The 27,605-nt window shown below is 48.2% G+C and overlaps 1 protein-coding gene across 1 annotated transcript; it reads right to left on the reverse strand.

Annotated features, from left to right (window-relative positions):
- Window positions 1-1,315, reverse strand: LOC136357416 (uncharacterized). Its single transcript, XM_066312672.1, has 2 exons — window positions 536-1,315; window positions 1-18 (listed from the first exon to the last, which is right to left on the reverse strand). The coding sequence occupies exons 1-2, from the start codon at window positions 1,313-1,315 to the stop codon at window positions 1-3; spliced, it is 798 nt and encodes a 265-aa protein (XP_066168769.1).
- Window positions 1,316-27,605: the final 26,290 nt, after the last annotated feature.

A 27,605-nucleotide genomic window follows, 5' to 3' on the forward strand; every position in this document is an offset into this window, starting at 1 on the left:
TTATTCCTCTATGCTTTGCTAACCAATCCATACCCAGAATGACATCAAGAGTTTGGGGTATTAGCACCATAAGATTGGAGGGAAATACCACATCCCTAAGGCGGATGGGTACGTCAATGCAAGCTGTATCCACTGCTATCTCACCCCCAGGTGAATGTACTAACATTGGTTGTCTTAGTTTAACTCTGGTTAAATTGTGTTGTTGACTTGCTTTCAAAGATATAAATGAATGCGATGCTCCTGAATCGAAGAGAACTTTAACTGGAGTGGAGTTGAGTGAAAACATACCCATCAGTACGCCTTGGTCTTCCTGGGCCTCTTCAGCTCGAACGTGGTTCACTTGCCCGCGTCCAAATCCGGTAGCGGTCCTGTTAGTCTGCGGAGTCCTGAATAGACCTCGTCCAACGGCAGGGGTAGCAGTCCCGTGAATAGCCGTTGCATTAGCTCCGGTGCAAATGGGTGTCTTGTTTGGATGAGGACATTTATTGGCGAAATGCCCATACTCTCCACAGTTGAAACAGCTTCCAGGCCTTACTGATCCAGTGGCGGCCTGATTCGGTGCAGGAGCGCGGTTCTGAATGGTAACCGGCCTGTGGAAATTGCTGGAGGCGGCAGGTCGACTGGTTGTCACCACTGTTGGTCTCCATGCCGAGGAGGTTGTCCCTTTAGGACGCTGGGGTGCGGTCTGAGGCGAGCGGTTCATGGCAAGCCTCCTTTTACGATTGTGCTCCACGACCTTCCGGTCGTTCTCCAACCTAACGACCTTATTGATTAAACTCTGGAAACTATCGTGGTCTTGTCCAATCATGGGCCCGCGTAACTCGTCATTCAAGCCTTCAATGAATTTGTCGATCTTTTCCTCCTCGTCGGCAAGATCTCTAGTCGCGTAGCGCGCCAGCTGAGTGAAACGGTTCAGGTACTCTTGTACTGTGGTATTCCCTTGCTGTAGTCTCCTGAACTCATTGTTCTTCATCCGCATCACTGCGGCAGGCACGAAGTTGTCACGGAAGGCTGTGGTAAATTCCTCCCAGTTTGGTTCTACAGCATCTTCTTCTCGGGCTTCTTTGTACGTGTCCCACCAATCTCCGGCTGGTCCTTCCAATTGGTTTGCCGCAAAGATCACTTTATCGGCCTCACGTACTCGAACAAGAGTTAGCTTCTTCTCAATGATCCTTAACCAATCTTCAGCATCCATAGGTTCTTCAGCTGTGGCGAATGTGGGTGGCTTGGTCCTCATAAACTCTCCAAAGCTTGACCTTCCGCGGTTGCCTTGGTTGTTCGCGATAGCTTGCAGAAGTTGAGTTTGGGTGGCCATAACTCCAGCAAGAGTGGTTAAGTCGGGTGTCTGAGTTTCGTCATTGCTGGTTGTTGCCCGACGTCGGCTTGCCATCTGTGTAGGTTGATGGAGTAAATATCCTAATTTTCTAACTAGCTCCTATGGCTTTATCCCATTAAGGGAGTTGTGTTGATATGAACTTTGTTTTGCAAGCATGGTGGAATAAACTCATTTATAACACAACAACAATAGATATCATAAATAACATAACAGAGTTTCACAAATGGTACATAAATCATGATGCAATCGACCGCATACATACGCAGTCCAAATAAGGTTCATCCAAAAGATACATCAAACTAATCATCAATCTACTCGTCAATCTAGGTAAGGGAGGGGGGTGTCTCGCATACTATCCAAAAACCATCTGATACGAGATCGAAGCTGCAAGGAGTCCGTCAGTCTAGTCCTCCAGCCATCCGCAGGATCCTGGGGCAGGTAGAGGGTGGTCGCTGGCACGCGCAAACCTGAGTCCCCACGGCTCAGAGGTAGTGGCCTCTGGATCTGGCTTGGGCCTCTTGCCCGGAGGTCGTGTGCTCTTGCGAGCAGTGCTGAGGGTGCGAGGACCTCCAAGGAAGGTGATGCGGGGAACAGGGGTCTCATCTTCTGAAGGATCAGTGATGTCTGGCTCGATCTCTGGCTCGGTGTCGGTCCCCTCTGTCTCGGAGTCGACCTGGATCGGAGTCTCCAAACTGGAACCCAGCTGCGGAGAAGGTGTAGGGATCAGTGGAGTGTGCACCAACTCCAGGACAGGTGGTTGTGCCGCTGTCGAGTCCACTAGGTAGGGTGCTGACTCGGTAGCTAGCATACTAGCCTCTCCCAGAAGAGCGTGGAATGCTGGTGGGTACGGCGGGGTGAGGAAGAAGTAGCGGTCACGGCCTACTGCTGTGGAAGTAGAAGCCCCTGTGGTGCTGATCTTGGCTGCTCGAAGCTGCTCCTCCAGCTGGCTGACGTGCTCCTGACTCTCTCTCAGCTGCCCCTCAAGAGTATCCATCATCCCGCGGCGATCGTTGTACTGGTCAGATAACTGCTGGAACTGGTCGCCGTGGACCTGGAGCTGTGCCTTCAGTGAGTCTATCTCACTGCCCCAAGCCTGGTGCTCCTCCTCCAACTGCAGCTGCTGCGCTGTGAGGTCGGTCACCTCAGTCTCTAACTCCCCCACACGTCTCTGGTGGTCGTCAATCTCCAACAGAGCCTCCTCGTAGTAGTCATCTACTGCCTCAGCCCATCGTGACAACCGAGTCACCATCGGGTTGTAGCAGCAGGGCGTGTCCTGAACTGTGCAAACTGAGTTGCTCTCCTCCCGGAACGGGTGATGAGCAAACTCGGTACTCGCTAACTCAGCTCGGTGGATAGAGCTGAGTCGGAGTAAGGCCTCCTGGGCTGCATCCTGCATCGCGGTCTCTGGCAGGTCTCGGTGGTGACGTGTCTGAAAGCTGTAGTCCAACTCGGAAGGGACTCGGGGGTGAACCTCGACCCGAGCCTCCCAAACTGAGCCACACTGTCTCACTCGGTATGACGGGAACCCAGAGTATCGCAGACGCCTCAACATCCGATGCAGCTCAATGACATACCCCTCTGATTGAGGTAGGCTCAACACCCAAGTAGCGGGTGAATCCGGATCTGCCATCTAATTTTAAGAAAAACCCAAAGTCAGTTGAGAGTAAAACTTGTTTTGTAAAGAAAATAGTTAAGAGTAAGATGAAAATTGTACCGAGTTTTTGTAAACATAGCGTTTTTATTTTTGAAAGTATTACTAAATGGGAATTTCTCCCTTGGCCAACTTAGAAAAGGGGTGGGGCGCCTTTTGGTCTTTTCCTACAGTCGTATGGCTCTGATACCAGCTCTGTGGACCCCCGTTTTTATAACAGGAATCAATCGTGTAAACAGTACCATTTCCCTGTATCAAGTAGTCTGGTACACACGAATTCATAGCTGAAATACCAAGTGCAAATACACGAGTATCTAATACGAATTATTACATCATAAGCCCGCAGGCATAGTCTTAAATCATTGGACCGAGCGGTCCGGAATACATCCAAAAGCAGAAATAGATAAGGCAGCGGAATTCAGGCAGCGGCATGCCATTGCCACAGGCAACGACCGTACTAAGACCTACTGAGCGCCATCGTCTTCATCTCCCTCCTGGTAGTAGGCATAGGGATCCTCCGAGGCTTCATCTCCCGCTTCTGATTAATTTTATATTTGCAAGGGTGAGTACCAACCGTACTCAGCAAGCCATCACAGCAATGATGCACATGACAGAGGAATTCAAAGGATGGCTATGGTTCTTTCGCGCAAAGCAAGTTTTGTAATTCTTTTCACAAGCCTAAGACCTAGCATAGACTGATCAAGTTTTTAATACCAGTGTTCATATTAAACAATGACGGTTCTGTCCACCATCCATTGTGATCCCAAGGATAGCTTCCCGTCATTGAGTCGTTATGGTTTTCTGAGGACGTCCACATTCCCGCCTCTCAGGAAGTGGCTCCATCAGCATAAAAATCATTATGCAATATCTCATCCCACACAAGTTAAAGAATTTAGAGTCTAGCCAAGTGTAATACATGTCCCGGTGCTCAATAACTGCGAGCACGGCTATTCGAATAGATTTAGTTTACTCACACTGCAGTGGATGTACACTTTACCCGCACTCCGCGACTGCCCAACACATGAGCCTCGTCGCAACACATGAGACGCGTCACGGCAAAGCTTTTCGATAACCTCGCATTGGCAGTACCCGCTCCATGAACTTAAATCCTCATACACTCTAGGCGTCCATGTTTCTAGCAGTGAGAGGAGTTCTGGCGCTCCCGGGAAAGAGAGGTCTCACACACATATTAAATTATGGTTCAAGTTAAGTTCTCTCTCTCACACAATCATGGCAGTCCTACCAATGGCGACACCGATGTAGGGCACGCTTCTCGGCCCTACCTCAACGGTTGTCCCATCGTAGCGCACCTGCCTCACTCAGGGGTGAACCATCTATGCAGGGATACTGCCTCCGCTCGGCTATCTAATCCGCTAGGTCTATACCCATACGAGAAGTGCGGTTGTACGGGGGTCGTTTCATGCTTAACTTCATGGCTCGGTCCTTAATTGACCGGGGACGGTACTAGCCTTTTCCAGATACCACCCAAATCCTCCGTCCGCCCCAGTCGAAAACAGTTGTTTAATTTTATTTCTCCTTTCACAAATCATGTCATGAACATCATGGCAATGTGGCGCTCATGTCTCCACATGCCGCATCTCAATTACCTTCCCAAAGGTAATTGCCCAAGCATATAGCATTTGATAAATATGAGTATGCACGATTCTAGAATAGCATTTCTAAGCAATTGTCATAGTTGACTAGGGACTCATACGTAAACATGGTTACAAAGATTTAAGGGTAAACAATAATCAAGGCATGGCATAATCACAAGTAGGATGTTCATCATTGCATGCAATTTTATTTGTAAACAAAACAATTTCGCAATTGGGATCAACATGTTCAAGGAATAGTGATGACTTGCCTTGCTCAAAGTCTTGCGGGTCTTGGCCTTCGCTTGGATCCGCAACTCCCTCGGGCTCTATAGTTACGTGCAAAAATTGATTTGAATTCGGTTAGAATTCAAATAAAAATCCAAATAAATCCAAATGAAAGTCGAATGCGAAAGTCGATTCCTTTTTATTAATTTTACTATCTGCGAACTACGGCAAACCCAATTTCAATTTAAACTATTTTGCGGGTATAATTATTTCGTTGTCATAAGTTTTTAATTTACTCTCCCCGAGCATTGTATATAATAGGTTAGAAATTTCTATTACGAGCTTAATATCGGACGAAATCCTAGAAATATTATACAATTTAATTTAGCCTATGGCTAAACGATTAAATATAATACACGGCTAAAATTCCTAGTAATTAAATCTGAATTTCAACCGTGAACCGATGACTTATAGAGATTACCAAAAATAATCTATAATAATCTATAAGAATTCATCTAATTGTTTAGCTACTAATTATATCTAAATTACTTACAATTTTACTCTAATCTGCTCAAGATACACATTTTTATAATTAACTCGAAATTTCGACCGAAATACTATTACGCTCGAGGAATTTCCAAAAATAACCTATGATCAACCCCGACCATTTTTATTTCCTAAATCCTCCTAATTTCTCCCCCAATTTCCCTTCTATTTTCTCCTTTTCTTCTTTTCTATATTCCCTCTTTTTCTCTCCTCTTTTTTTTTTCTTTTTCTCTCTTTTCTCTCCCTCTCTTTCTTTTTCTCTCCTTTTTCTCTCCTTTTTCTCTTCTCTGCCGGCCTCTCTTTTCTTTTTCTTTTTCTTTTTTTTCCTTCTCTCCCTCTCTTTCTTTTTCTTTTTTTTCTTCTTTCTCTCCCTCTCGGTTTCTCTCCTCCTTCCTTCTCCTTTCCCTCCCTCGGTTTCTCTCTCTCTCTCTCGGCTCTTTGCTTCCCCGGGCGGCGACGGCGGTGGGCGCGAGGTGAAGGGGGGAGACGGCTTACCGGCGGCGGCGGTGGCGGCGACGACGGCGACGGCGGCGCAAGGTGGCGACGCACGGCGCGGCGGCCCCGGGGTGACGGCGCGGCGGCTTCGAAGGTGGCGGCGCGGCGGCACGACAACGGCGGCGCGGCGGCGCGACGACGACGGCGTGTGGAGAAGGGGAAGAGGGAGAAGAGGAGGGAATGGAGTGGGGTGGAGAAGGGGGATTGGGCCGGGGTCTTTATAGGGGAGAGGGGAAGAAATAAGGGGAAGAGGGGAGAGGGGAGACGCGACGGCGGCGCGGGGCGCGAGGTGCATGGCGACGCGACAGCGACGGCGACGCGCGTGCGATGGCGACGGCGCGCGGCGATGCGACGGCGATGGCGACGGCGTGCGGCGCGGCAGGCGGCAGCGGCGCAGCACGGGGCGCGAGGCGCGGGCTCGCGGCGCGAGGCGACGAGACAGCGCGCGGCGCGGCAGCGGCGATGGGATGCGCGCGGCGACGGGACGTCGATGGCGACGGCGACAGCGGTGGCGCGCGGCTCGGGGCGGGATGCGATGGGCGGCGACATGACGGCACGGTGTGACCGCAACGATGGGATGGCGCGGCGCGGGCTCGCGGCGTGGCAGCGGCAGCAGCACGGCTCGAGGCGGCGATGGAACGCGCACGCGGCGACGGGATGGCGACGGCGACGGCGACGGCGCGGCAGTGGTGGCGCGCGGCGCGAGGTGGCGATGGGATGCACGTGCGGCGCGGGGCGGGACGCGACGGCGACGGCGCGGCCGCGGCGATGAGATGGCGATGGCGACGGTGGCGCGGCGCCAGGCGACGAGGGCGACGGCGCGCGGCGGCTGGCGACGAGAGAGAGGGGGAAAGAGGAGGAGCTGGGTTAGGGGACCGCGCCGAACACCTTAGGTGCAATAAACAGTGCCATTTTCTAATTAACCCGATTTTAGTGTATTTTCCATATAAATTTGATTCCACAATTCCTAATTTTGCATATATGCATTTTACTCAATATTTGTGTTATCTTAACTAATGAATTCACCCTAGATTAATATTACTCATATTTTATTTTTATATAATTTGTTTGAGTTTTAATTAGGGTTAATTCTTATTCCATCGTATTTAAATTTAATTGATCCAAATATGGTCGCGATAATATTTTATTTATTTCTGTCCCCACCTAATCTTTATTTTAATTTGTATGTATTTTACCAATTTTGTTTTTACGGTTTATTCCTAATTAACTATTCTTTACTTACGATTAATAATTTTCGAGATCAAATCCAGATAAAATAGACGAATAAGATCGGCATGATGCAATTAATTTAAAAAGTTTTTGAAAATCCGTATTTTTAGAGTTTTGATTTTGTCGGTCGAATTTTCAGGGTGTTACAGCAAGTCATGCATTACAATTGGTCATATTGTACCCAATTTACAAATATCCCGCATTTCTATTAAATGTTGCATTCTTTTACAATGTTATGTGGGATGGGTCCTATTACTCAGCCATTTATTGTTTACCTTGTGCCATTGATAATTTGGGTTTCAAAATGACTAGATGTTGGTTTAGGAAAATGCTTAGCCATGCCTAGTTCAACTAGTACACAAATGGGGATCACATTATTACATAGACTTTGACTATTAGCATAGCTTTGGATTGGTGCCACCGCAATGGTGTTAGTTTATTAAAATACACTGAATGGTGGGCTATGGGTGCATGGTTTTGCTAGTCGCACCCATGGCAATTAAGGACCGGTTCACGGGAAACCCTGGGAGACTTACCGTGCTTACCACAAGCGGGAGTGGGTAACTGCTTGATCTGAAGTATAGCTTGACCCTTTCCAAGGCACCGGTGGCGAGGGTGGGCGTGATGGAGTTGGGTCGTGTAACGACCCGCCTCTCCCAGGCCGGGCCCACTTACATCTGGCAGCTTTCATAGGTCATAGACTGCCCTCACAGACCAACACATGTCTTTTCTGCACACTTTGTCCTCACTCGTGTGCACCCGGGAAGAATTTCCCGGTCGGTCACCCATCCCAAATTGCTCCAGGCCAAGCACACTTAACACTAGAGTTCTTTGGAGATTGGCATCCGGAAAAGAAGTTGCAACTTGTTGATATGAGTATTCTATTAATCTTATTAAGCCGTAGGCCGGGATGTTACATCGTTTGTCACGTCCCAAAACGACCTTAAAATATATCCTTTAAATTATGCCTAGAATAATTAAAATCCGTGTGAAAGCCTCCAAAAATTAAAATGTGCAAAGTAAAAGTCAAACAAGGCTTAGAGGATTTTTGTATATTTCCTAAAAGCCTAAAATGTGTAAATAAATTTTAGTGGAATTTTCAGAGCACAAATAATAATTAAGAAGAAATAAACAAATTTAAAATGATTTTATAAAAAGAAAAACCTTAAAATTCCCCCCTCCCCCTCTTGGGCCGGCTCGGTCCATCTCCCTCCCCCTCTCTCTCCTCACCCCGCGGCCCACTTGGTCCCTCCCCGCGCGCGCGCCGCTGACAGGTGGGCCCGCCCTCCACCCTCGCTGACGGGTGGGGCCCACCCGTCATCCCCGACCTCCCGCCGCTCCGCCCGCACCAAGCGCCGCCGCCGCCGCCGAATCCGCCGCATCCCGTCGTCCCCGCGTGCAATCAATAGGGGGGAATTATTCCCCGTGATTCCCTCTCCCTTTCCCCCCAATTTTCCCTCCCTCTCTCCCTTGGATTCGTTTAGAAACCCTCCCCTAATCCCGCCGGCGCCATTGATGGAGCCTGAGAACGCCGCGCCGGTTTCCTTCCCCTCCGGCCGCCCTCTCCCCCTTCCAACCCTATTTAAACCCTCCCCGCACCTCCTCCGTCCGTTTCCGCCTCTCGCTGCCCTTCCTCCTCGCCGGATTCGAGCTCGCGACGTCGCTCTCTCTCTCCGCCGTCGCCGCCGAGCTCCGGTCCGCCGCCGTTGTCGCCCCGGACCACCTCCCACCTCGGTGCCGCCTCCTTCGGCTTCGCCGCATCCTCGCCGACCTCGTCCACCTCTCCATTTCGGTCGCCAACCGCCGGAACGCCGCCGACCCCGTCGACCCGAGCCGCGCTGCCGCCTTCCTCCGCTCCAGCCGCCTCCTCCGTCGCCGCCGTCGCCTCGGGGTGAGCCGTGGACCGCCGCTTCGTTTCCCCCTCTCCCTCCCCTCTCTCGTCCGCCGCTCCGCCGTACCTATGGTCGCCGCCGGCGACCATAGGGGCGCAGGCGCCGCCTCCCGCCGGCCGTGCCGGCCTGGTCGCCCTCGGGCGCGCCGAGTGGCTGCCGCGTGGGGCCCGGCCGTCAGCCGCCCGCGCCCTCGGGTGCGGCTGACGTGTGGGGCCCATGGCGCCGGCTGGTGCGAGCCCGGGTGCACCTGGTCCACCGTGGACCGTGAGGCTGCCGCATGGGCCCCACTCCCATGGACCCGGTCCGCGCGCCCCTCCCCCTCGGCTGACGCAATAAACCCTTTTAAAATTAGAATTTAAATGAAGAAATTCACAAATATTCATTTAAAGAGCATATAAACTTCAAATGGCCATAACTTGGCCATTTGAACTCGGAATTGGACCGTTCAAGTCTCTAATTTTTCCTTAAGAAGTCAAGAACCCATTTTTGTGCTTTGTTCCTGCTTGTTATATGGAGTTTATTAGAGTAAAAGCCTTTTCTTTTCCGTTGGTCGTGTAGACGCCGCAGCTTCGGAAGATCCGCTCTTCGTGGAGGTTGAAGCCGACGTTTGGGAAAGCGAGCAAGGCAAGTCACATCATCCTTGAACATATTGAATCCCATTTTATAAAATTGTTTTGATTTAAATTATTGCATTATCGCTTTATTTAAATTCCCGCGTTATCACTGTTTTATTTAGCCATGCCTATTTACCTTTGTTATGACCTTATTAGTATTGCTATTGTTATTATTACCTTGTTCACCCTAGAATAAACAAAACCCCAACTAGTGGACCCTCTACTCATGGTACCACTAGTATGAATTTAGGTAGATGCTTCGCTGGTTAATTAGGCAACATTAGGTGGTTTTACAACTCTAGACTTTGGGAATATTCTCATCACCTGGACACTATGGAATGGTTGGATTATTGTGGAATTGGATTCACACCTCCCCCTCTATTCAAAATCTTCAAAATGGTTTTAGGCTGGGCTCAGGGTGCATGGTTTTGATAGTAGCACCTCGGCCATATAAGGACCGGTCTTCGGGCCTCTGTTGCAAAGCACTACCGTACTTCCACATGTCTAGTGGGTAAGGCTTAGTTTGTGGCTCAGTCTGGTTATAAACAAAAGTACACGGATGGAGATGGACGAAGTCGGGGGTCGATGGACATCTCTAGGGCAAATGAAGGCTACACGTGCTGCGGCCCGGTAGTCGAGATGTCATGGCACAGGGCTGGTGTCCTGCTGCTAGGGGCTCAGTCCTACTTACCTGTCCCGGAGGTTCCGGCCGTAGGTGGGGTTGGGTCGGTACTCTTGTCTATGGCTAGGATGGGTTGGAAACTATGTCACGTCTTCCGCCCGTATACCGTGGTGGTGTGTGGCACGTGGTTACACGTGAGAAAGATGTGTCTTTTGGGTAAAGATGTACACCTCTGATCAGAGTATAACCTATTCGAATAGCCGCGCCCTCGGTTATGGGCAAGCCGAGCAATGTACCCAAGTTAGTGTTTTAATTCTTAAAACCTGCTTAACAACTAAAATGTGGAATGGTTGGCCTGGGTTGGCTTGGGACGAGCTGGGACCCATGGTCGGGTTGCCAGTTCGGTCTGAATCATCGTAGGCCTTGGGTTAAGGCAGGTTCGTTTGGGTTCACGGCCTTGATTAAAAATATTGTATAGCTCTAGGATTGTATTTACAATATAGCTTTGAGCAACTAAGTGTCTTTTAATGCTGTTTACTGCAAACCCTAACCCTTATATTATAACCCCCTTGTACTCCCTTGCATTTATTCTGCACTTGTGGGTGTGTCTTGTTGAGTACGGTGGTTGTACTCAGTCTTGCTCAATTTTTCCCAAACCCAGAAGAGGAGTTCCTGGAAGATGAAGGCTTTGGTGTCTAGCTCGTGCCTGCCGTCAAGCGCCTGTGGTCGTCGCCCTAGTCTTCCGCTATTTCCCGTTTGTCTTTGTGTGTGCTGGGCCTTCGCTGCCCATGTAATAAATTAATTATTTATGCTTCCGCTTGATAAACTCTAAAATGTATCAACTTTTGGTGTACCTTGCCTCCTGGAACAAGGAATAATACACGCACGTAAGGAATGCCCGTTGGGTTATTTCCGGTCGTGACAGGTCGGCCGGGGTGTCCGGTTGTCCAGCTGCCGCATTCACCGCGGCGCAAGAGGGGACCGCCCACTGCCCGTTGGGGGTGGGGGTGAAACCTTAGCGTGGTGTGGATGGTTAGGGGAGGGTTATGCGGATGATCTTGTCACGATTTCCCCCTTTGCAGTATCATGGTGATACTTCGGGGCATGGCGACATGTGTGGAATCGTGTCTTGTGGGTACAGTTGTACACCTCTGGCCAGAATAAAACTATTTGAATAGCCGTGCCCACGGTTATGGGCGATCAACCAGATTCACCGTGATTAGTCTCACCCTAGTTTAGCTTAATGAACTGGTGTAGTTCAGGTGGTTGGTTGGGCCTGTTGCAACGTGGTGTAGCGTTGGACAGTGATTGGTTAATATTGATTAATCTACTACAATTGTTTTACTGCTTTCAACTACTGCTTCTAAATGCCTGCTTTATGCAAATGAACCCTTAGCCTCCTTTGGATATATCCTGCATCATACCTCCTCTTCCGGTATGACTTGTTGAGTACAGTGGGTAGTACTCAGTCTTGCTCTCTTTTCCCCCACACCAGAGTTGAAGTTCTTCCCAGTTGGAGCTACCTTAGAAAGGTTGGTTTCATCGCTGCCGTCAAGGATGCCTGTGGAGTGGAGTCGCCCCGCTGCTGAAGTCAAGCTTCCAAGTTTAGTTCGTTTTATCTTTTTCCGCTGCATTTGTAATCTTTTATATTTTTTTGTAAGACGTGGATATGTATGTCAACAATTGTCGTTTGTGTACCCTGGCTGGTCCTAGACAGGGGTTTAATGCACATTCAGCTTAGAAATTCTGGTTCGTGAATTTCTGGGCGTGACAAGTTGGTATCAGAGCCAACCTTGACCGTAGGACAAGCCAACTGGAACCCTAAGAGCCTTCTGAACCCCTTTTCATCTGCATATGCCTTTTTCACTTGGATTTGTTTCGGGAAAATTTGGGGTTTTGCCTCTTTGGTTTGCGGGAAAAATCTTGGTCGTTCATTCGGATTGGATCTTTAAAATTAGCTCAGTCTAGGGTTTTAGTAAAATTTTATTTGGAGTTTATTCGACAGTTAGTCAGGAATTTATCGGGTGATATGCATTAGGTCGTGTCTATGTTTGATGGGGCAATTTTATGCGCATCATTTTCCATGCATCTATTTTATGCATTAAGTTATTGTTTAGTCAGTTGCATTAGTGTCTTTATCTGGGTTCATGAAAAATGTTCTATGCATAAAAATCACCATGCTCGGTTATTTATTTGAGTCATTTGTTGCTTTGTTTATTTGGATTTGAGCATGCATTGGTTCCTATCCCTTGTCCATCTTTAGTTGTCAGACCTGTTCCTCGATCGCAAGCGCCGCTCCGAGCTTCAGAGTAGCCGCCCTTAGCTTTATCGTCTTCTTAGTCTGTTTGCTTGCTAGTTTCCGTGTTTTAGGTTTGTTGCTTGTGGGTTAGTCGGCAGTCGATATCATGTGTCAGTGGTATGACTGCCTTAATTAGGAGTTATTTGCTTCCTTTTCAGTGTTTTATTCAAGATTGAGATAATTGCACTTAAATTTATAAGAAAGATTAGTTTCTGAGCCCCCTGTTTTTCTTCCTTTTCTCATATTTCTACCTATCCCCCTTCAGATGGTGAAGACAAGGAATGGTTCCCGTGAATCCAACAACGCCAGTGGCAGCGAAGAGCAGATCAATGGACCATGTGCCAGCGTTCTGACAACAGTCCGTCTCCACCGCCCGAGAACCCAACGATTGCTCAGGTGTTAGACAATCAGATTCAGATGATGACAATGATGATGCAACAGATGCAGCAACAGTACCATCAGGTGTTGCAGGAGGTGCAGCAGCAAGCACAACAGCAGCAGCAGCAGAACCTGCAGTTTGGTCTTTCACCTCCACAATCCAAACTATTAGAGTTTCTCCGTGTCAAGCCACCGACTTTCTCAAGCACCACCAACCCAATCGAGGCCAACGATTGGCTCCATGCGATTGAGAAGAAGTTGAATCTTTTGCAATGCAACGACCAGGAGAAGGTTGCTTTTGCTACACACCAGCTGCAAGGTCCCGCTTCTGTTTGGTGGGACAACTACATGGTGACCCGTCCAGCTGGGACAGAAGCTACTTGGTCAGAGTTTTGTCAAAGTTTTAATAAGGCACAGGTTCCCTAGGGAATTGTGGAACAAAAGAAGAGGGAGTTCCGTTCTTTGCAACAAGGAACCAGAATAGTTATAGAGTATTTGCATGAGTTTAACCGCCTTCTGCGCTACGTTCCTAAGGACGTGCGCACTAATGCCGAGAGGCAAGAAAAGTTTCTGTCTAGTCTTGATGATGAATTGACCAACCAACTGATCTCCAAGGACTATGAGGACTTTGAGAAGCTAGTGGACAAGGCTATCTGTCAAGAGGAGCAGTGCAACAAAATGAACCGTAAGAGGAAGGCAGCTCAGCTTAGGACTTCCCAGGGGATCAGTCAGAAGCCTCGCTACACGATGGGACATCAAGGTGGACCTTCCACCATGATTATCCGGCAGCACCGTCCTTACCACCCGGGAAGCTTCAACAAGAACTACAACAGTGGCAGTCACAGCAACAGTGAGCAGCACAGCCTCAACCCTACTCCAAGCCCACTAATGATTCCAGCTTAGTCAGTTCAGTCAGCTCTGCCAGCTCAGCCAGAACAGCCCAAGAAGTTTGGAGAAAAGCCCGAACTCTGCTTCATTTGTAACGAGCCCGGACACATGGTACGTACGTGCCCGAAGCCAAGACGTGCCGGACTCAAGTTCGTTCAGGCCCGTGTCAATCATGCATCTGCAGAGGAGGCACAGTCAGCACCAGAGGTTTTATTGGGCACATTTCCTGTAAACTCGACACCGGCAATAATATTGTTTGATTCTGGTGCAACTCATTCCTTCATTTCCAAGCGTTTTGCTGGTGCACATGGGTTATCTTTAGTGAAGCTTAAGATACCTATGCGAGTTCATACTCCTGGAGGTGGCATGACCACAACTCACTATTGCCCATTCGTGACAGTTGAAATTCAAGGGTTGATTTTTCCAGCCAACCTCATTCTTCTCGAATCCAAGGATCTAGATGTTATTCTTGAAATGGATTGGTTGACAAGGCACAAAGGAGTGATTGATTGCGTTAGCCGCACCATCAAGTTGACTAGTGCGAAGGGAGAAGTGGTAACCTTCCAGTCTCCAGTACAGCAGAAGCCAGGGGTCAGTCTAAACTAGGCCACTGGTGAAGAACAAGAGGCAGCAGTGGAGAAAACCTCTATGAAGTTGGAGGATATTCTCATAGTCAGAGAGTATCCAGAGGTTTTTCCGGACGATCTGACAACAATGCCACCAAAAAGGGATATCGAGTTCTGGATTGACTTGGTACCTGGAACTGCACCGATCCACAAGAGGCCTTACAGAATGGGAGCCAACGAGTTGGCGGAAGTCAAGAAGCAAGTTGATGAACAGTTACAGAAGGGATACATCCGCCCGAGCACGTCGCCTTGGGGTGCTCCGGTTATCTTTGTGGAAAAGAAAGACAAAACCAAGCGGATGTGCGTCGATTACCGCGCACTCAATGAGGTTACTATTAAGAACAAGTACCCTTTGCCAAGGATTGATGATCTGTTCGATCAGTTGAAAGGAGCTACTGTGTTCTCTAAGATAGACCTGCGATCAGGCTATCACTAGTTGAGGATCCGCGGAGAGGATATTCCGAAGACAGCATTCATCACTCGTTATGGGTTGTTCGAATGCACAGTTATGTCTTTCGGACTCACTAATGCACCTGCCTTCTTTATGAATTTGATGAACAAGGTGTTTATAGAATTTCTGGACAAGTTTGTCGTGGTTTTCATCAATGATATACTGATTTACTCCAAGTTCGAGGAAGAACATGAACAGCATCTTCGGTTGGTACTTGAAAAGTTAAAAGAGCACCAACTATATGCCAAGTTCAGCAAGTGTGACTTCTGGCTTAAGAAAGTTCAGTTTCTTGGTCATGTCGTAGGTGCTCAAGGAGTAGCTGTGGATCCAGCAAATGTGGAGTCAGTTACCAAGTGGACCCCACCAAGGACAGTCACTCAGGTTCGAAGTTTTCTGGGACTAGCGGGCTATTACCGCCGGTTCATTGAGAACTTCTCTAAAATTGCAAAGCTAATGACACATCTATTGAAGAAGGAAGAAAAGTTTATCTGGTCTGCTGAATGCAATAGGAGTTTTGAAGAAATCAAACGACGGTTGGTATCTGCACCAGTTCTGATTCTGCCTGATCAGACGAAAGATTTCTAGGTGTATTGTGATGCATCTCGCTAGGGGCTAGGATGTGTGTTGATTCAAGATGGCAAAGTGGTTTCTTATGCTTCACGGCAGTTGCGTCCTCATGAAGGCAACTACCCAACCCACGATCTGGAATTGGCTGCAGTCGTTCATGCTTTAAAGATCTGGCGGCACTATCTCATTAGTTACCGTTGTGAGGTATATACGGATCACAAAAGTCTAAAGTAAATCTTCACTCAACCTGATTTGAATCTCCGACAGCAAAGATGGTTGGAGCTAATCAAAGATTATGATATGGAAATACACTACCATCCCGGCAAGGCTAATGTGGTTGCAGATGCCTTGAGCAGGAACAACTACTGCAATGTTGCATGGGTAGAGAAACTATGTTGTGAGGTTCAACGTGATTTGGAACATCTGAACCTCGGTATAGTTGAGCACGGATTCGTGGCTGCCCTAGAGGCACAACCCACACTGGTGGAGCAGGTTCGCATAGCTCAAGCGACCGATCCTGAAATAGCAGAGCTCAAAAAGAACATGAGGGTTGGAAAAGCCCGAGGTTTCACTGAGGACGAACAAGGAACAATTTGGATGGGAGAAAGATTGTGTGTACCTGAAAACAAGGAGCTAAAAGACCTGATACTGACGGAAGCTCATCAAACTCAATATTCAATTAATCCCGGCAGTACCAAAATGTACCAAGACCTCAAAGAAAAGTTCTGGTGGGTCAGCATGAGAAGGGAAATAGCTGAATTCGTCGCACTCTGTGATGTCTGTCAGCGAGTAAAGGCAGAACACCTAAGGCCAGCAGGTTTGCTACAGCCCCTTCAGATTCCAGAATGGAAGTGGGAACAAATCGGAATGGACTTTTTCACCGGTTTGCCTAGGACGTCATCGTGGCATGATTCTAGTTGGGTAGTCGTTGACCGAGTCACCAAAGTGGCTCACTTCATTCCAGTGCACACTACCTACTCAGGGAAGAAGTTAGCAGAACTTTATATGGCAAGAATCATATGTCTACATGGTGTACCTAAGAAGATCGTGTCTACATGGCAAGAATCATCTGGCAGAAATTGCAAGAAGAATTGGGAACCCGTCTGAACTTCAGCACAGCCTACCATCGGCAAACTGATGGCCAGACTGAGCGAGTTAATCAAATATTGGAGGATATGTTGAGAGCCTGTGCGCTTGACTTTGGTGGAGCATGGGACAAAAGCTTGCAGTATGCTGAGTTCTCCTACAACAACAGTTACCAGGCTAGTCTGCAAATGGCACCCTTTGAAGCACTGTATGGACGAAGATGTCGTACTCCGCTCTTCTGGGATCAGACAGGGGAACGCCAGTTGTTTGGTATAGAAGTTTTAAAAGAGGCAGAAGAGAAAGTCAGAGCTGTCAGGGAAAGATTGAGAATCGCACAATCTCGACAGAAAAGCTATGCAGACAACCGCCGAAGGGAGCTCGTTTTCGAAGCAGGGGATTATGTGTATCTCCGCGTCACTCCGCTCAGGGGAGTACACCGCTTTCAAACCAAAGGAAAGTTGTCACCACGCTTTGTGGGACCATATCGGATTTTGGAACGCAGGGGTGAAGTTGCTTACCAGCTTGAGCTTTCCTCCAACATGCTTGGCATTCATAATGTGTTCCACGTCTCTCAGTTGAAGAAATGTTTGAGAGTTCCTGAGGAACAGGCAAGTCCGGATCACATTGAAATTCAGGAAGATCTGACGTATGTGGAGAAGCCGACCCGTATCCTCGAAACCAGCGAGAGAAGGACTAGAAACAAGGTAATCAGATTCTACAAAGTTCAGTGGAGCCACCACTCAGAGGAAGAGGCCACTTGGGAAAGAGAAGTGTCGAAACAAGATTTCGGCAATAATAAAAGGGGGTGGCTATCAAGCTAGGAAAGTGAATGGGTTTGGAGACGAAGGATTTTATACAGGTTCAGGCCTTCTTATTCAAGAAGTAATACCCTACTCCTGTCCGGGGATGATTCCGCCGAGTGTGTTATTGATTGTATAAACTGGAAAAAAGAATCGTGCCCCATGAGGCACACGGACCCTCCTTATATAGGGGAAGGAATCCGCTTTACAAAATACAGTCCATATCCTAACGGAATATGGGATTATAGATAAAATACAATCGTAACCGACTAAGATCCCGGGTATTTCCTTGACATACAAGTTTAGAATCTAACCCGAGTCTTCATAGAGATATTCCCTCTATATTTGGTACCGTATATCCGACTAAATTACAACTGTCATGTAGATATGGGGTATCCATAATCTCCACAGTAGCCCCCGAGACCTTCGCAGTTGACAAAATAGCCTTCTCGAAACAAAAAACAGTAGTCCGAGTGCTTCAATTCAACTTGCTCCAGCTTGCCGAGTACTAAAAATCAAAAACTGTGAAGGGCGAAAATAAAACATGGTGCATCGAGTAGATGCACCTAATTAGGTGTAGCCCCCGACTATGTGATTAGTTGAAAAACTAAACATATAGTCAAGAACCGAGTGGTTTTATAGCGAAGCACATATGGTACTTAGTAAGATACCCAGCCGGCTGCTTCTCAACTTGAACATATCAAGGACAAAAAATACAAGAAGGGCCAAGTGATAAACACTCAAAGGTCCAAAAATAGACATGCTTGATAGGAATCCGAGTAAAAATCTCAGAAAATGATCCACCAAACATGATAAAAAATCATGGTAATTAATGAGTCTAATAGCCTAGGCTGTGACCCTTACCATAACCAAAATAAGCATATAACATGCTAAAAGAATGACTATTAATAAACCAGTCATCTCAAATCAACCCAAACAGCTTTTGCAGCCTAATAAAGCTTACAAAAAATGGTATAACACATTTCTGTCGGGCACCTTTTTATGTGCATCATAATAATTGCAAAGAATTATTGAATCGCATTAAAAAGGGTTTTAACAGCATTGGGCCACACCATTGTGAACACAAATTGCCAAAGGAAAAAGTGCCTAAGTCCCTAGGGATCACAACAGGCCACGCAGATTATAATATTGGGCTGAAGTACTGTACAGGCCCAGGCCCATTAGTACTCCCAATACCCTAAAAACACCGAAGTTGAAGCGTCGCTTCGTCTTCCCCGCCGAAACTCTTGCCATTTTCCCCATTTCCTGCTACAGTACCAAACTGCACCGACCAAACTAGGGTTCATCAATCCGCTCTAATCCATCCTCAAAAACTTCACGAAATTTCTCCCCGCATCCACCGCTCCGATTCGCCATCCCTCTCCAGCCATATCTCGGACTAAATCAAACCATCCAGTTCACATTCATGGCGGAAGAAAGAGAAAGCTTCGAGAGTCAGTGGGCGCCCTCCGATGTGACGGAAGATAATCTGAAGGAGATGGTGGCGCATGACGTTCTTCCAGCGAAGGAGATCATCGGGTGGCGACCGGCATTCGGCGAAGCATTCCCAACCCCCGATACGCATGAAATCGTGGTATTTGCTCATTTCTTCTATGGCGGATTTTTTCTTCCAACCTCAAGATTTTTCCGGGGCATTCTGAACTTCCACGGGATTAGCTTGCATCATCTGAATCCAAACTCCATAGTTCATATTGCCAATTTTATTCATGCCTGCGAAGCTTTTCTGGGCATTAGGCCTCATTTCGCCTTGTTCCGACGCATCTTCTTCCTCAAGCCCCAGCCAAATAAGAGCAAACCATGCGTCGTTGGGGGTGCTGGTTTCCAACTCAGGGGAACACTGAGCCAAAAATACTTCTCCATGCCCTTCAAGACCTCAAATAAAGGCTGGCACGCAAACTGGTTTTATGTTCAAAACCCCGAGCCTGTTCTTCCCGAGTACTCCTGTCTTCCTCCAGTTTATCGGGATACTTGGAACTCACTGCCAATGAGATATGAAGCTGCACAAGCAGTAGAACTGATGGAGAGGATGATAAAGCTGAAAGAGCAGGGCCTTCAAGGAGAACAGATCACCCGACACTTTATCAAGTGTCGGTTAGCTCCAATCAAAGAAAGATCTCGCACAGCCTTCGAATTTGACGGCAAGCATGACCCAAACTGTGAAGATCCAGATTCTCTTGACTTCAAGGTCATGAAGGAAAGGATGTATAAGATCTTCTCAAACGCCATCGTTGTCAGCTACTCACACTTGCTGCCAGTCGTACCGTTCAATGCATTCAATCCTCCTCCACCGGTACATATTCATACACTTCAACCTTTCTCAAAATATGATCTTGTTTTCTTGTTGATTCAGTTAACAATGAAGGATATTACACCCAGGAATTTGCTTTGATGAAGTCGGATCCCCCAATCGCTCAACGCCGATCTCCCCACCACCAAACTGGGCAAGGGAGCGGAGGACCAAGAATTCGGTCTGAAACTCAACCAAGTGCTTCTGATCCAATCGGCCAGTCAGATTCTCGAAAGAGGAAACTGATTTTAAGTGACGACAAAGCCGATGATACCGCCAGGAGGCCTGGAGACCGAGAGACAACCAAGAAACTACCGAAATAGGCTACTCCAAGAAAGAAAACATCCAGTCGCCCTGTGCCAAAGATCAGGAAGTCTTCTAGGTGCAACTCATATAACGATCTCTCTTGCATTGATGCGCACCCATTGAGGCAATAATATTGATAATCAAATTTGCAGGAAACCATCTGATATAGATCCGTCTGGGAAAGACTCTGACCCGACTAACGTGGACACAAGTTCTTCCAAAGAAATCGAGCCAGCTGCTGAGGATCATCCGAGTGACAATCAACCGGCAACCGATAATGTAGAATCCAGTGATCAACCCCCGACTGGAATCCAGTCGGCCGAAGCCGAAGCCAGAGTTAAACAGGAGCCCCCGACTGGAAATCAGTCGGACGCAGGGCCAAGCCAAGAGATCCCAGAAGTCAAAACCTAAGCAGACAACCCTCGCGGACAAGACGCCAGCAATGATCGGAGATCTGGATCCCCTTTAAGAGTATCCGAATCCACTCGTCCTCATCCAGAAATCATTACAGGTAAACACTTTGTCCGAAACCATGTTGACCCAAATAACTCTGATCGATTGTCTAACCTTTGTCAATGGATGCATTAGCACCAATGATCGGTAATGAAGAAGAAATTCCCTGTATACAAGCAGCCGAAGATTCGTGCCCTCCTATTCTGGTCAAGTGGTGGGATGACAACTTGCAACCTCAAGGAATTGTAATAAACCGGCAAAAAGAAGACAAAGAGGTATGCCTACTGAAAAAGGCACTCAACCAAGCGACTCGCATTGTAAATGTAAGTTCCTTGACACCTGACCTTAGCCATCTTGGTTGCCGTCTGGCCCGAGCGCTGATTAAACTGCTCTGCAGAGGATTCATCTTAGGAACGAGGCGAAAACCACAACCCTAGAGAGACTAGTTCCTCATCTTGGAACCCTTGAAGCCACCAGGAGTCAACTGCACGAGGCCAGAGAACTTGCCAAGAAGAATGAACATGATCTGAGGGATCGGATTGCTGAGCTCCAGGAATCCAACTTTGAACTGAGTGGCTCATCAAAAGGTACGCGCAAACTCTGCCCAACTAATTTGTGCTGTTATCTCTGTAATCTTGGTTAACCGAAGTTAATGTAGTGCAAGCTGCCAAGATATTTCAACTAGAGAAGCAGATCCAAACTCTGGAAAATGATAAGGCAGAGCTAGCAAGACAGAGGGATTTGGCTTTAAAGGAGGTTGAAGGTACCAATAATCAATACCTCAAAAGCCATTATCTTCTACATGCTGATTCATTAATGTGAATCTGTTGACGCAGACCGCAAGATCAAGTCTCAAGCACAATTTGATGTCTTAGTTGACAAGATCAACAAGCTTGAAGGAGCCAGGGATAAAGTCGCTAATGCCGCTACTCCACTTATCCAAGCCATGTTCTTCAATAACGCCGGTTCGAGTACACTTGATGCTGCCGAAATCTTCGACAAGCTGAGAGTCGCTCCAGATACTTACTTCAAGAACATCAAAGAAGTTGGAAGTATGGGAGCAAGTCTGGCATTGGCGATGACCAAATCCCTTTATCCAAGAGTTGACATTGATGCCATTGATGGCTTTGCAGACGGGACGAGCGAAGAAGCTGCTCTTGACCTTATCAGTGATGCACAGAAAGCCGCTGACAAGATTGCTGCTGATGTAGTTGAGAGATTCCAAGATGTCGACCTTCGGCCGACTGGGTGTCACGTCCCAAAACGACCCTAAAATATATCCTTTAAATTATGCCTAGAATAATTAAAATCCTTGTGAAAGCCTCCAAAAATTAAAAAGGTGCAAAGTAAAAGTCAAATAAGGCTTAGAGGATTTTTGTATATTTCCTAAAAGCCTAAAATATGTAAATAAATATTAGTGGAATTTTCAGAGCACAAATAATAATTGTTAAGAAATAAACAAAGTTGAAAAAAGTTTTATAAAAGGAAAAACCCTAAAACCCTCCCTCCCTCTCTTGGGCTGGCTCGGCCCATCTCCCTCTCTCCCCCCCCCCTCTCTCTCTCCTCTCCCCGCGGACTACTCGGCCCCTCCCCGCGCGCGCGCCGCTGACGGGCGGGCCCGCCCGCCACCCTCGCTGATGGGTGGGGCCCACCCATCATCCCCTTCCTCCCGCCGCCTCGCCCGCGCCTAGCCGCCGCCACCGCCGCCAAATCTGCCGCATCCCGCCGTCCCCGCGTGCAATTAAGTGGGGGGAATCATTCCCCGTGATCCCCTCTCCCTTTCCCCCCAATTTTCCCTCCCTCTCTCCCTTGGATTCGTTTGGAAACCCCTCCCCTAATCCCGCCGGCGCCATTGATGGAGCCCGAGAACGCCGCGCCGGTTTCCTTCCTCCCCGGCCACCCTCTCCCCCTTCCAACCCTATTTAAACCCTCCCCGTGCCTCCCTCGCCCGTTTCCGCCCCTTGCCGCACCGTCTCCTCGCCGGAATCGAGCTCGCGACGTCGCTCTCTCTCTCCGCCGTCGCCGCCGAGCTCTGGTTCGCCGCCGTCGTCGCCCCGGACAGCCTCCCACCTCGGCGTCGCCTCCTCCGGTTTCGCCGCACCGTCGCCGTCCTCGTCCACCTCTCCGTTTCGGTCACCGACCGCCGGAACGCCACCGTCCCCGTCGACCCGAGCCGCGCCACCGCCTCCCTCCGCTCCGGCCGCCTCCTCCGTCGCCGCCGTTGCCTCGGGGTGAGCCGTGGACCGCCGCCTCGTTTCCCCCTCTCCGTCCCCTCTCTCGGCCGCCACTCCGCCGTACCTATGGCCGCCGCCGGCGACCATAGGGGCGAGGGCGCCTCCTCCCGCCGGCCGTGCCGGCCTGGCCACCCTCGGGCGCGCCGAGTGGCTGCCACGTGGGGCCCGGCCGTCAGCCGCCCGCGCCCTCGGGTGCGGCTGACGTGTGGGGCCCACGGCGCCGGCCGGTGCGAGCCCGGGTGCACCCGGTCCACCGTGGACCGTGAGGCTGCCTCGTGGGCCCCACTCCCGTGGACCCGGTCCGCGCGCCCCTCCCCCTCGGCTGACGCAATAAATCCCTTTTTAAATTAAAATTTAAATGAAGAAATTCGCAAATATTCATTTAAAGAGCATATAAACTTCAAATGGCCATAACTTGGCTATTTGAACTCGGAATTGGACCGTTCAAGTCTCTAATTTTTCCTTAAGAAGTCAAGAACCCATTTTTGTGCTTTGTTCCTGCTTGTTATATGGAGTTTATTAGAGTAAAAGCCTTTTCTTTTCCGTTGGTCGTGTAGACGCCGCAGCTTCGGAAGATCCGCTCTTCGTGGAGGTTGAAGCCGACGTTTGGGAAAGCGAGCAAGGCAAGTCACATCATCCTTGAACATATTGAATCCCATTTTATAAAATTATTTTGATTTAAATTATTGCATTATCGCTAATTTAAATTCCCACGTTATCACTGTTTTATTTAGCCATGCCTATTTACCTTTGTTATGATCTTATTAGTAATGCTATTGTTATTATTACCTTGTTCACCCTAGAATAAACAAAACCCCAACTAGTGGACCCTCTACTCATGGTACCACTAGTATGAATTTAGGTAGATGCTTCACTGGTTAATTAGACAACATTAGGTCGTTTTACAACTCTAGATTTTGGGAATATTCTCATCACCTGGACACTATGGAATGGTTGGATTATTGTGGAATTGGATTCACACCTCCCCCTCTATTCAAAATCCTCAAAATGGTTTTAGGCTGGGCTCGGGGTGCATGGTTTTGATAGTAGCACCTCGGCCTTATAAGGACCGGTCTTCGGGCCTCTGTTGCAAAGCACTACCGTACTTCCACATGTCTAGTGGGTAAGGCTTAGTTTGTGGCTCAGTCTGGTTATAAACAAAAGTACACGGATGGAGATGGACGAAGTCGGGGGTCGATGGACATCGCTAGGGCAAATGAAGGCTACACGAGCTACGGCCCGGTAGTCGAGATGTCATGGCACAGGGCTGGTGTCCAGCTGCTAGGGGCTCAGTCCTGCCTACCTGTCCCGGAGGTTCCGGCCGTAGGTGGGGTTGGGTTGGTACTCTTGTCTATGGCTAGGATGGGTTGGAAACTATGTCACGTCTTCCGTCCATATACCATGGTGGTATGTGGCACGTGGTTACACGTGAGAAAGATGTGTCTTGTAGGTAAAGATGTACACCTCAGATCAGAGTATAACCTATTCGAATAGCCGCGCCCTCGGTTATGGGCAAGCCGAGCAATGTGCCCAAGTTAGTGTTTTAATTCTTAAAACCTGCTTAACAACTAAAATGTGGAATGGTTGGCCTGGGTTGGCTTGGGATGAGCTGGGACCCAGGGTCGGGTTGCCAGTTCGGTCTGAATCATCGTAGGCCTTGGGTTAAGGCAGTTTCGTGTGGGTTCATGGCCTTGATTAATAATATTGTATAGCTCTAGGATCGTATTTACAAAATAGCTTTGAGCAACTAAGTGTCTTTTAATGCTGTTTACTGCAAACCCTAACGCTTATATTATAACCCCCTTGTACTCCCTTGCATTTATTCTGCACTTGTGGGCGTGTCTTGTTGAGTACGGTGGTTGTACTCAGTCTTGCTCAATTTTTCCCAAACCGAGAAGAGGAGTTCCTGGAAGATGAAGGCTTTGATGTCTAGCTCGTGCCTGCCGTCAAGCGCCTGTGGTCGTCGCCCTAGTCTTCTGCTGTTTCCCGTTTGTCTTTGTGTGTGCTGGGCCTTCGCTGCCCATGTAATAAATTAATTATTTACGTTTCCGCTTGATAAACTCTGAAATGTATCAACTTTTGGTGTACCTTGCCTCCTGGGACAAGGAATAATACACGCACGTAAGGAACGCCCGTTGGGTTATTTCCGGTCGTGAAACTGGGTCTGATAAGTCTGACGATGAAAAAACTGATACTGATTGATATAACAATGATTTTGATGATTAATGGCGGTGGAGGCTCAATTTGTACAATACTGATGAATTTATGCTATGCTTGGTGTTCCATACTTAGCTTCTGATTTCTTAAAAGCCTTTGTCAAGCCTTATTGAGCCTAAAACCCGCAAAAGCTATTAAAAACCTTCAGTCCTTATTGGCTAAGTCGAAAGACCAAACAGGGCAATGATAAATCAAGTAAGCAAATTGAATTGATAAAAATCACACTCCATTATTATCATAGTATCCCCCTGACTGAAAACTTCAAGGAAAAACTTGAAGTTAGCAGTCAAAGAGGAAAGATACAAACGAAATGCCTAAGCGTAAAATCGATGAATGTGTTCAATATTCCAAGAATTGTTGATGAGAGTATCGTCTTCGCGCTTGAGTCGATAAGAACCCGGCCGAGTGACTTCATCAATTATGAACGGTCCTTCCCATAAGGGAGATAATTTATGCCGATCCTGTGTTGTTTGAATTTTCCTCAGAACCAGGTCGCCGACTAAAAAGGCTCGCGATCGAACATTCCGATTATGATAACGGCGCAACCCTTGCAAATATCGAGTCGACTGAATTAAAGCTGCTTCTCGGGCTTCTTCTAGTCGATTGATGTCGTCTACTCGGCCTTCTTCATAGCCCTCCTCGTTGAAGTTCCGAAATCGTAGTGATTCAAATTCCACTTCACTCGGCAACATTGCTTCTGCGCCATAAACCAAAAAAAACGGCGACTGGCCGGTAGCCCGACTAGGAGTAGTGCGTAAAGACCAAAGTAAGGACGACAGCTGATCTACCCACTTGCTAGCGTAGGGACGTAGTCGGTCAAAAACTCGTGCTTTGATCCCTTGAAGTATCATACCGTTAGCGCGTTCGACTTGCCCGTTACTCATGGGGTGTGCCATGGAGGCGTAACAAATTTTAATGCCGAAGTCTTCACAAAAGTTTTTAAATGCTCCGCCAGTGAATTGAGTGCCATTATCAGTGATGATCCCAGTAGGTACCCCAAACCGATGCACGATGTTAATGAAAAAATCTCTAGCTTTATCTGCTGTGATCGTGATGACCGGTTTAGCGTCAATCCACTTGGAGAATTTGTCGATAGCCACAAAGAGATGCGTGTAACCGCCAACTGCCCTTTTAAACGGGCCGACCATGTCAAGCCCCCAGACCGCAAACGGCCAGGACAACGGGATGGTTTGCAACTCTTGGGCTGGCAGATGAATTTGTCTGGCAAAAAATTGACAACCTTCGCATGTCCGCACAATCTTGTCAGCATCAGACACAGCTGTAGGCCAGAAAAAACCTTGCCGGTAAGCTTTGCCGACAATGGTCCGTGCGGCGGCATGATTACCACAAATACCAGAATGTATATCCTTCAACAATTGTCTCCCTTCTTCCAAAAACACGCAGCGCTGCAGTATTCCTGATGGACTTTTCTTGTACAACTCAGCCTCATGAATAATGTAAAGTCTGCTGCGTCTGGAAATCCGCTCGGCTTCATTTTTGTCTTGAGGGAGTTCCTGTTTGGTCAAAAATTTTATGAGAGGTTCTCTCCAGTCGGTTTCGATCATGCTTACACCTTGAGTATCCATGGCTTCAATTGTTTCTTTTCTGGGTACGGTTGGTTCGTAAAGATGTTCTACGAACACATCAGAAGGAGCTGCTTCCCGTTTTGAACCAAAATTGGCCAGTCTGTCGGCTGCCTCATTGTTATGTCGGAGGACATGGGTGAGCTCGAGTCTATCGAATTTGTTTTCCAACTTGCGTACCTCTTGTCGATAAGCGGTCATATTATCATCTAGACATGACCACTCTTTCATGACTTGATTGACAACCAACTGAGAGTCTCCACGGACGATTAGTCGGCGAATACATAGAGATATTGCAATCCTTAGTCCATGGAGTAGCGCCTCGTATTCTGCCACGTTATGGGACGCAGAAAAATGTATCCACAATACGTAGCTCAATCTTTCTCCAATCGGGGAAATCAAGACGACCCCAGCTCCAGTGCCTGTAAGCCTCTTCGACCCATCAAAATGCATAGTCCAATGTTCCATCTTTTCATCTGGCATATCTTCTTGGCACTCGTTCCACTCGGCAAGGAAATCAGCTAAGGCTTGTGACTTGATCGGAGTTCGTGGCTTGAACGATATGTCCAAAGACATCAACTCTAAGACCCACTTCGCAATCCGTCCATTTGCTTCGCGATTATGAAGTATATCTCCGAGTGGAAATGATGTGACCACCGTGACCGAGTGACTTTGAAAGTAGTGAGATAATTTCCTGACGGTAATTAAGACACCATATAATAACTTTTGAACCTGAGGATATCTTGTCTTGGAGTCGGCTAAAACCTCGCTGACGAAATAAATTGGTCGTTGGACTTTTTAAACATAGCCTTCCTTTTCACGCTCGACAACCATGTAACGTCCCGGCTCCCCCAGGCCGGGCCCACTTACATCTGATAGCTTTCATAGGTCATAGAATGCCCTCACTCTCTTGGCCACGTCCATGTGTCCAGTGCCAGCGCATGTGCCATGCTGTGTAACCACTCACGGTCTACACCAGCCATGCGCACCATGCCTGCGCAACTGCGACACACGCGCCCGTGAAACCGCGAGAGTCGGCTCTAATACCACTTTGTAACGTCCCGGCTCCCCCAGGCCGGGCCCACTTACATCTGATAGCTTTCATAGGTCATAGACTGCCCTCACAGACCAACACATGTCTTTTCTACACACTTTGTCCTCACTCGTGTGCACCCGGGAGAGAATTTCCCGATCGGTCACCCA

The sequence above is a fragment of the Oryza sativa genome, chromosome 7 (genome assembly GCF_034140825.1).
Source record: "Oryza sativa Japonica Group chromosome 7, ASM3414082v1".
Taxonomy (NCBI): Eukaryota; Viridiplantae; Streptophyta; class Magnoliopsida; order Poales; family Poaceae; genus Oryza; species Oryza sativa.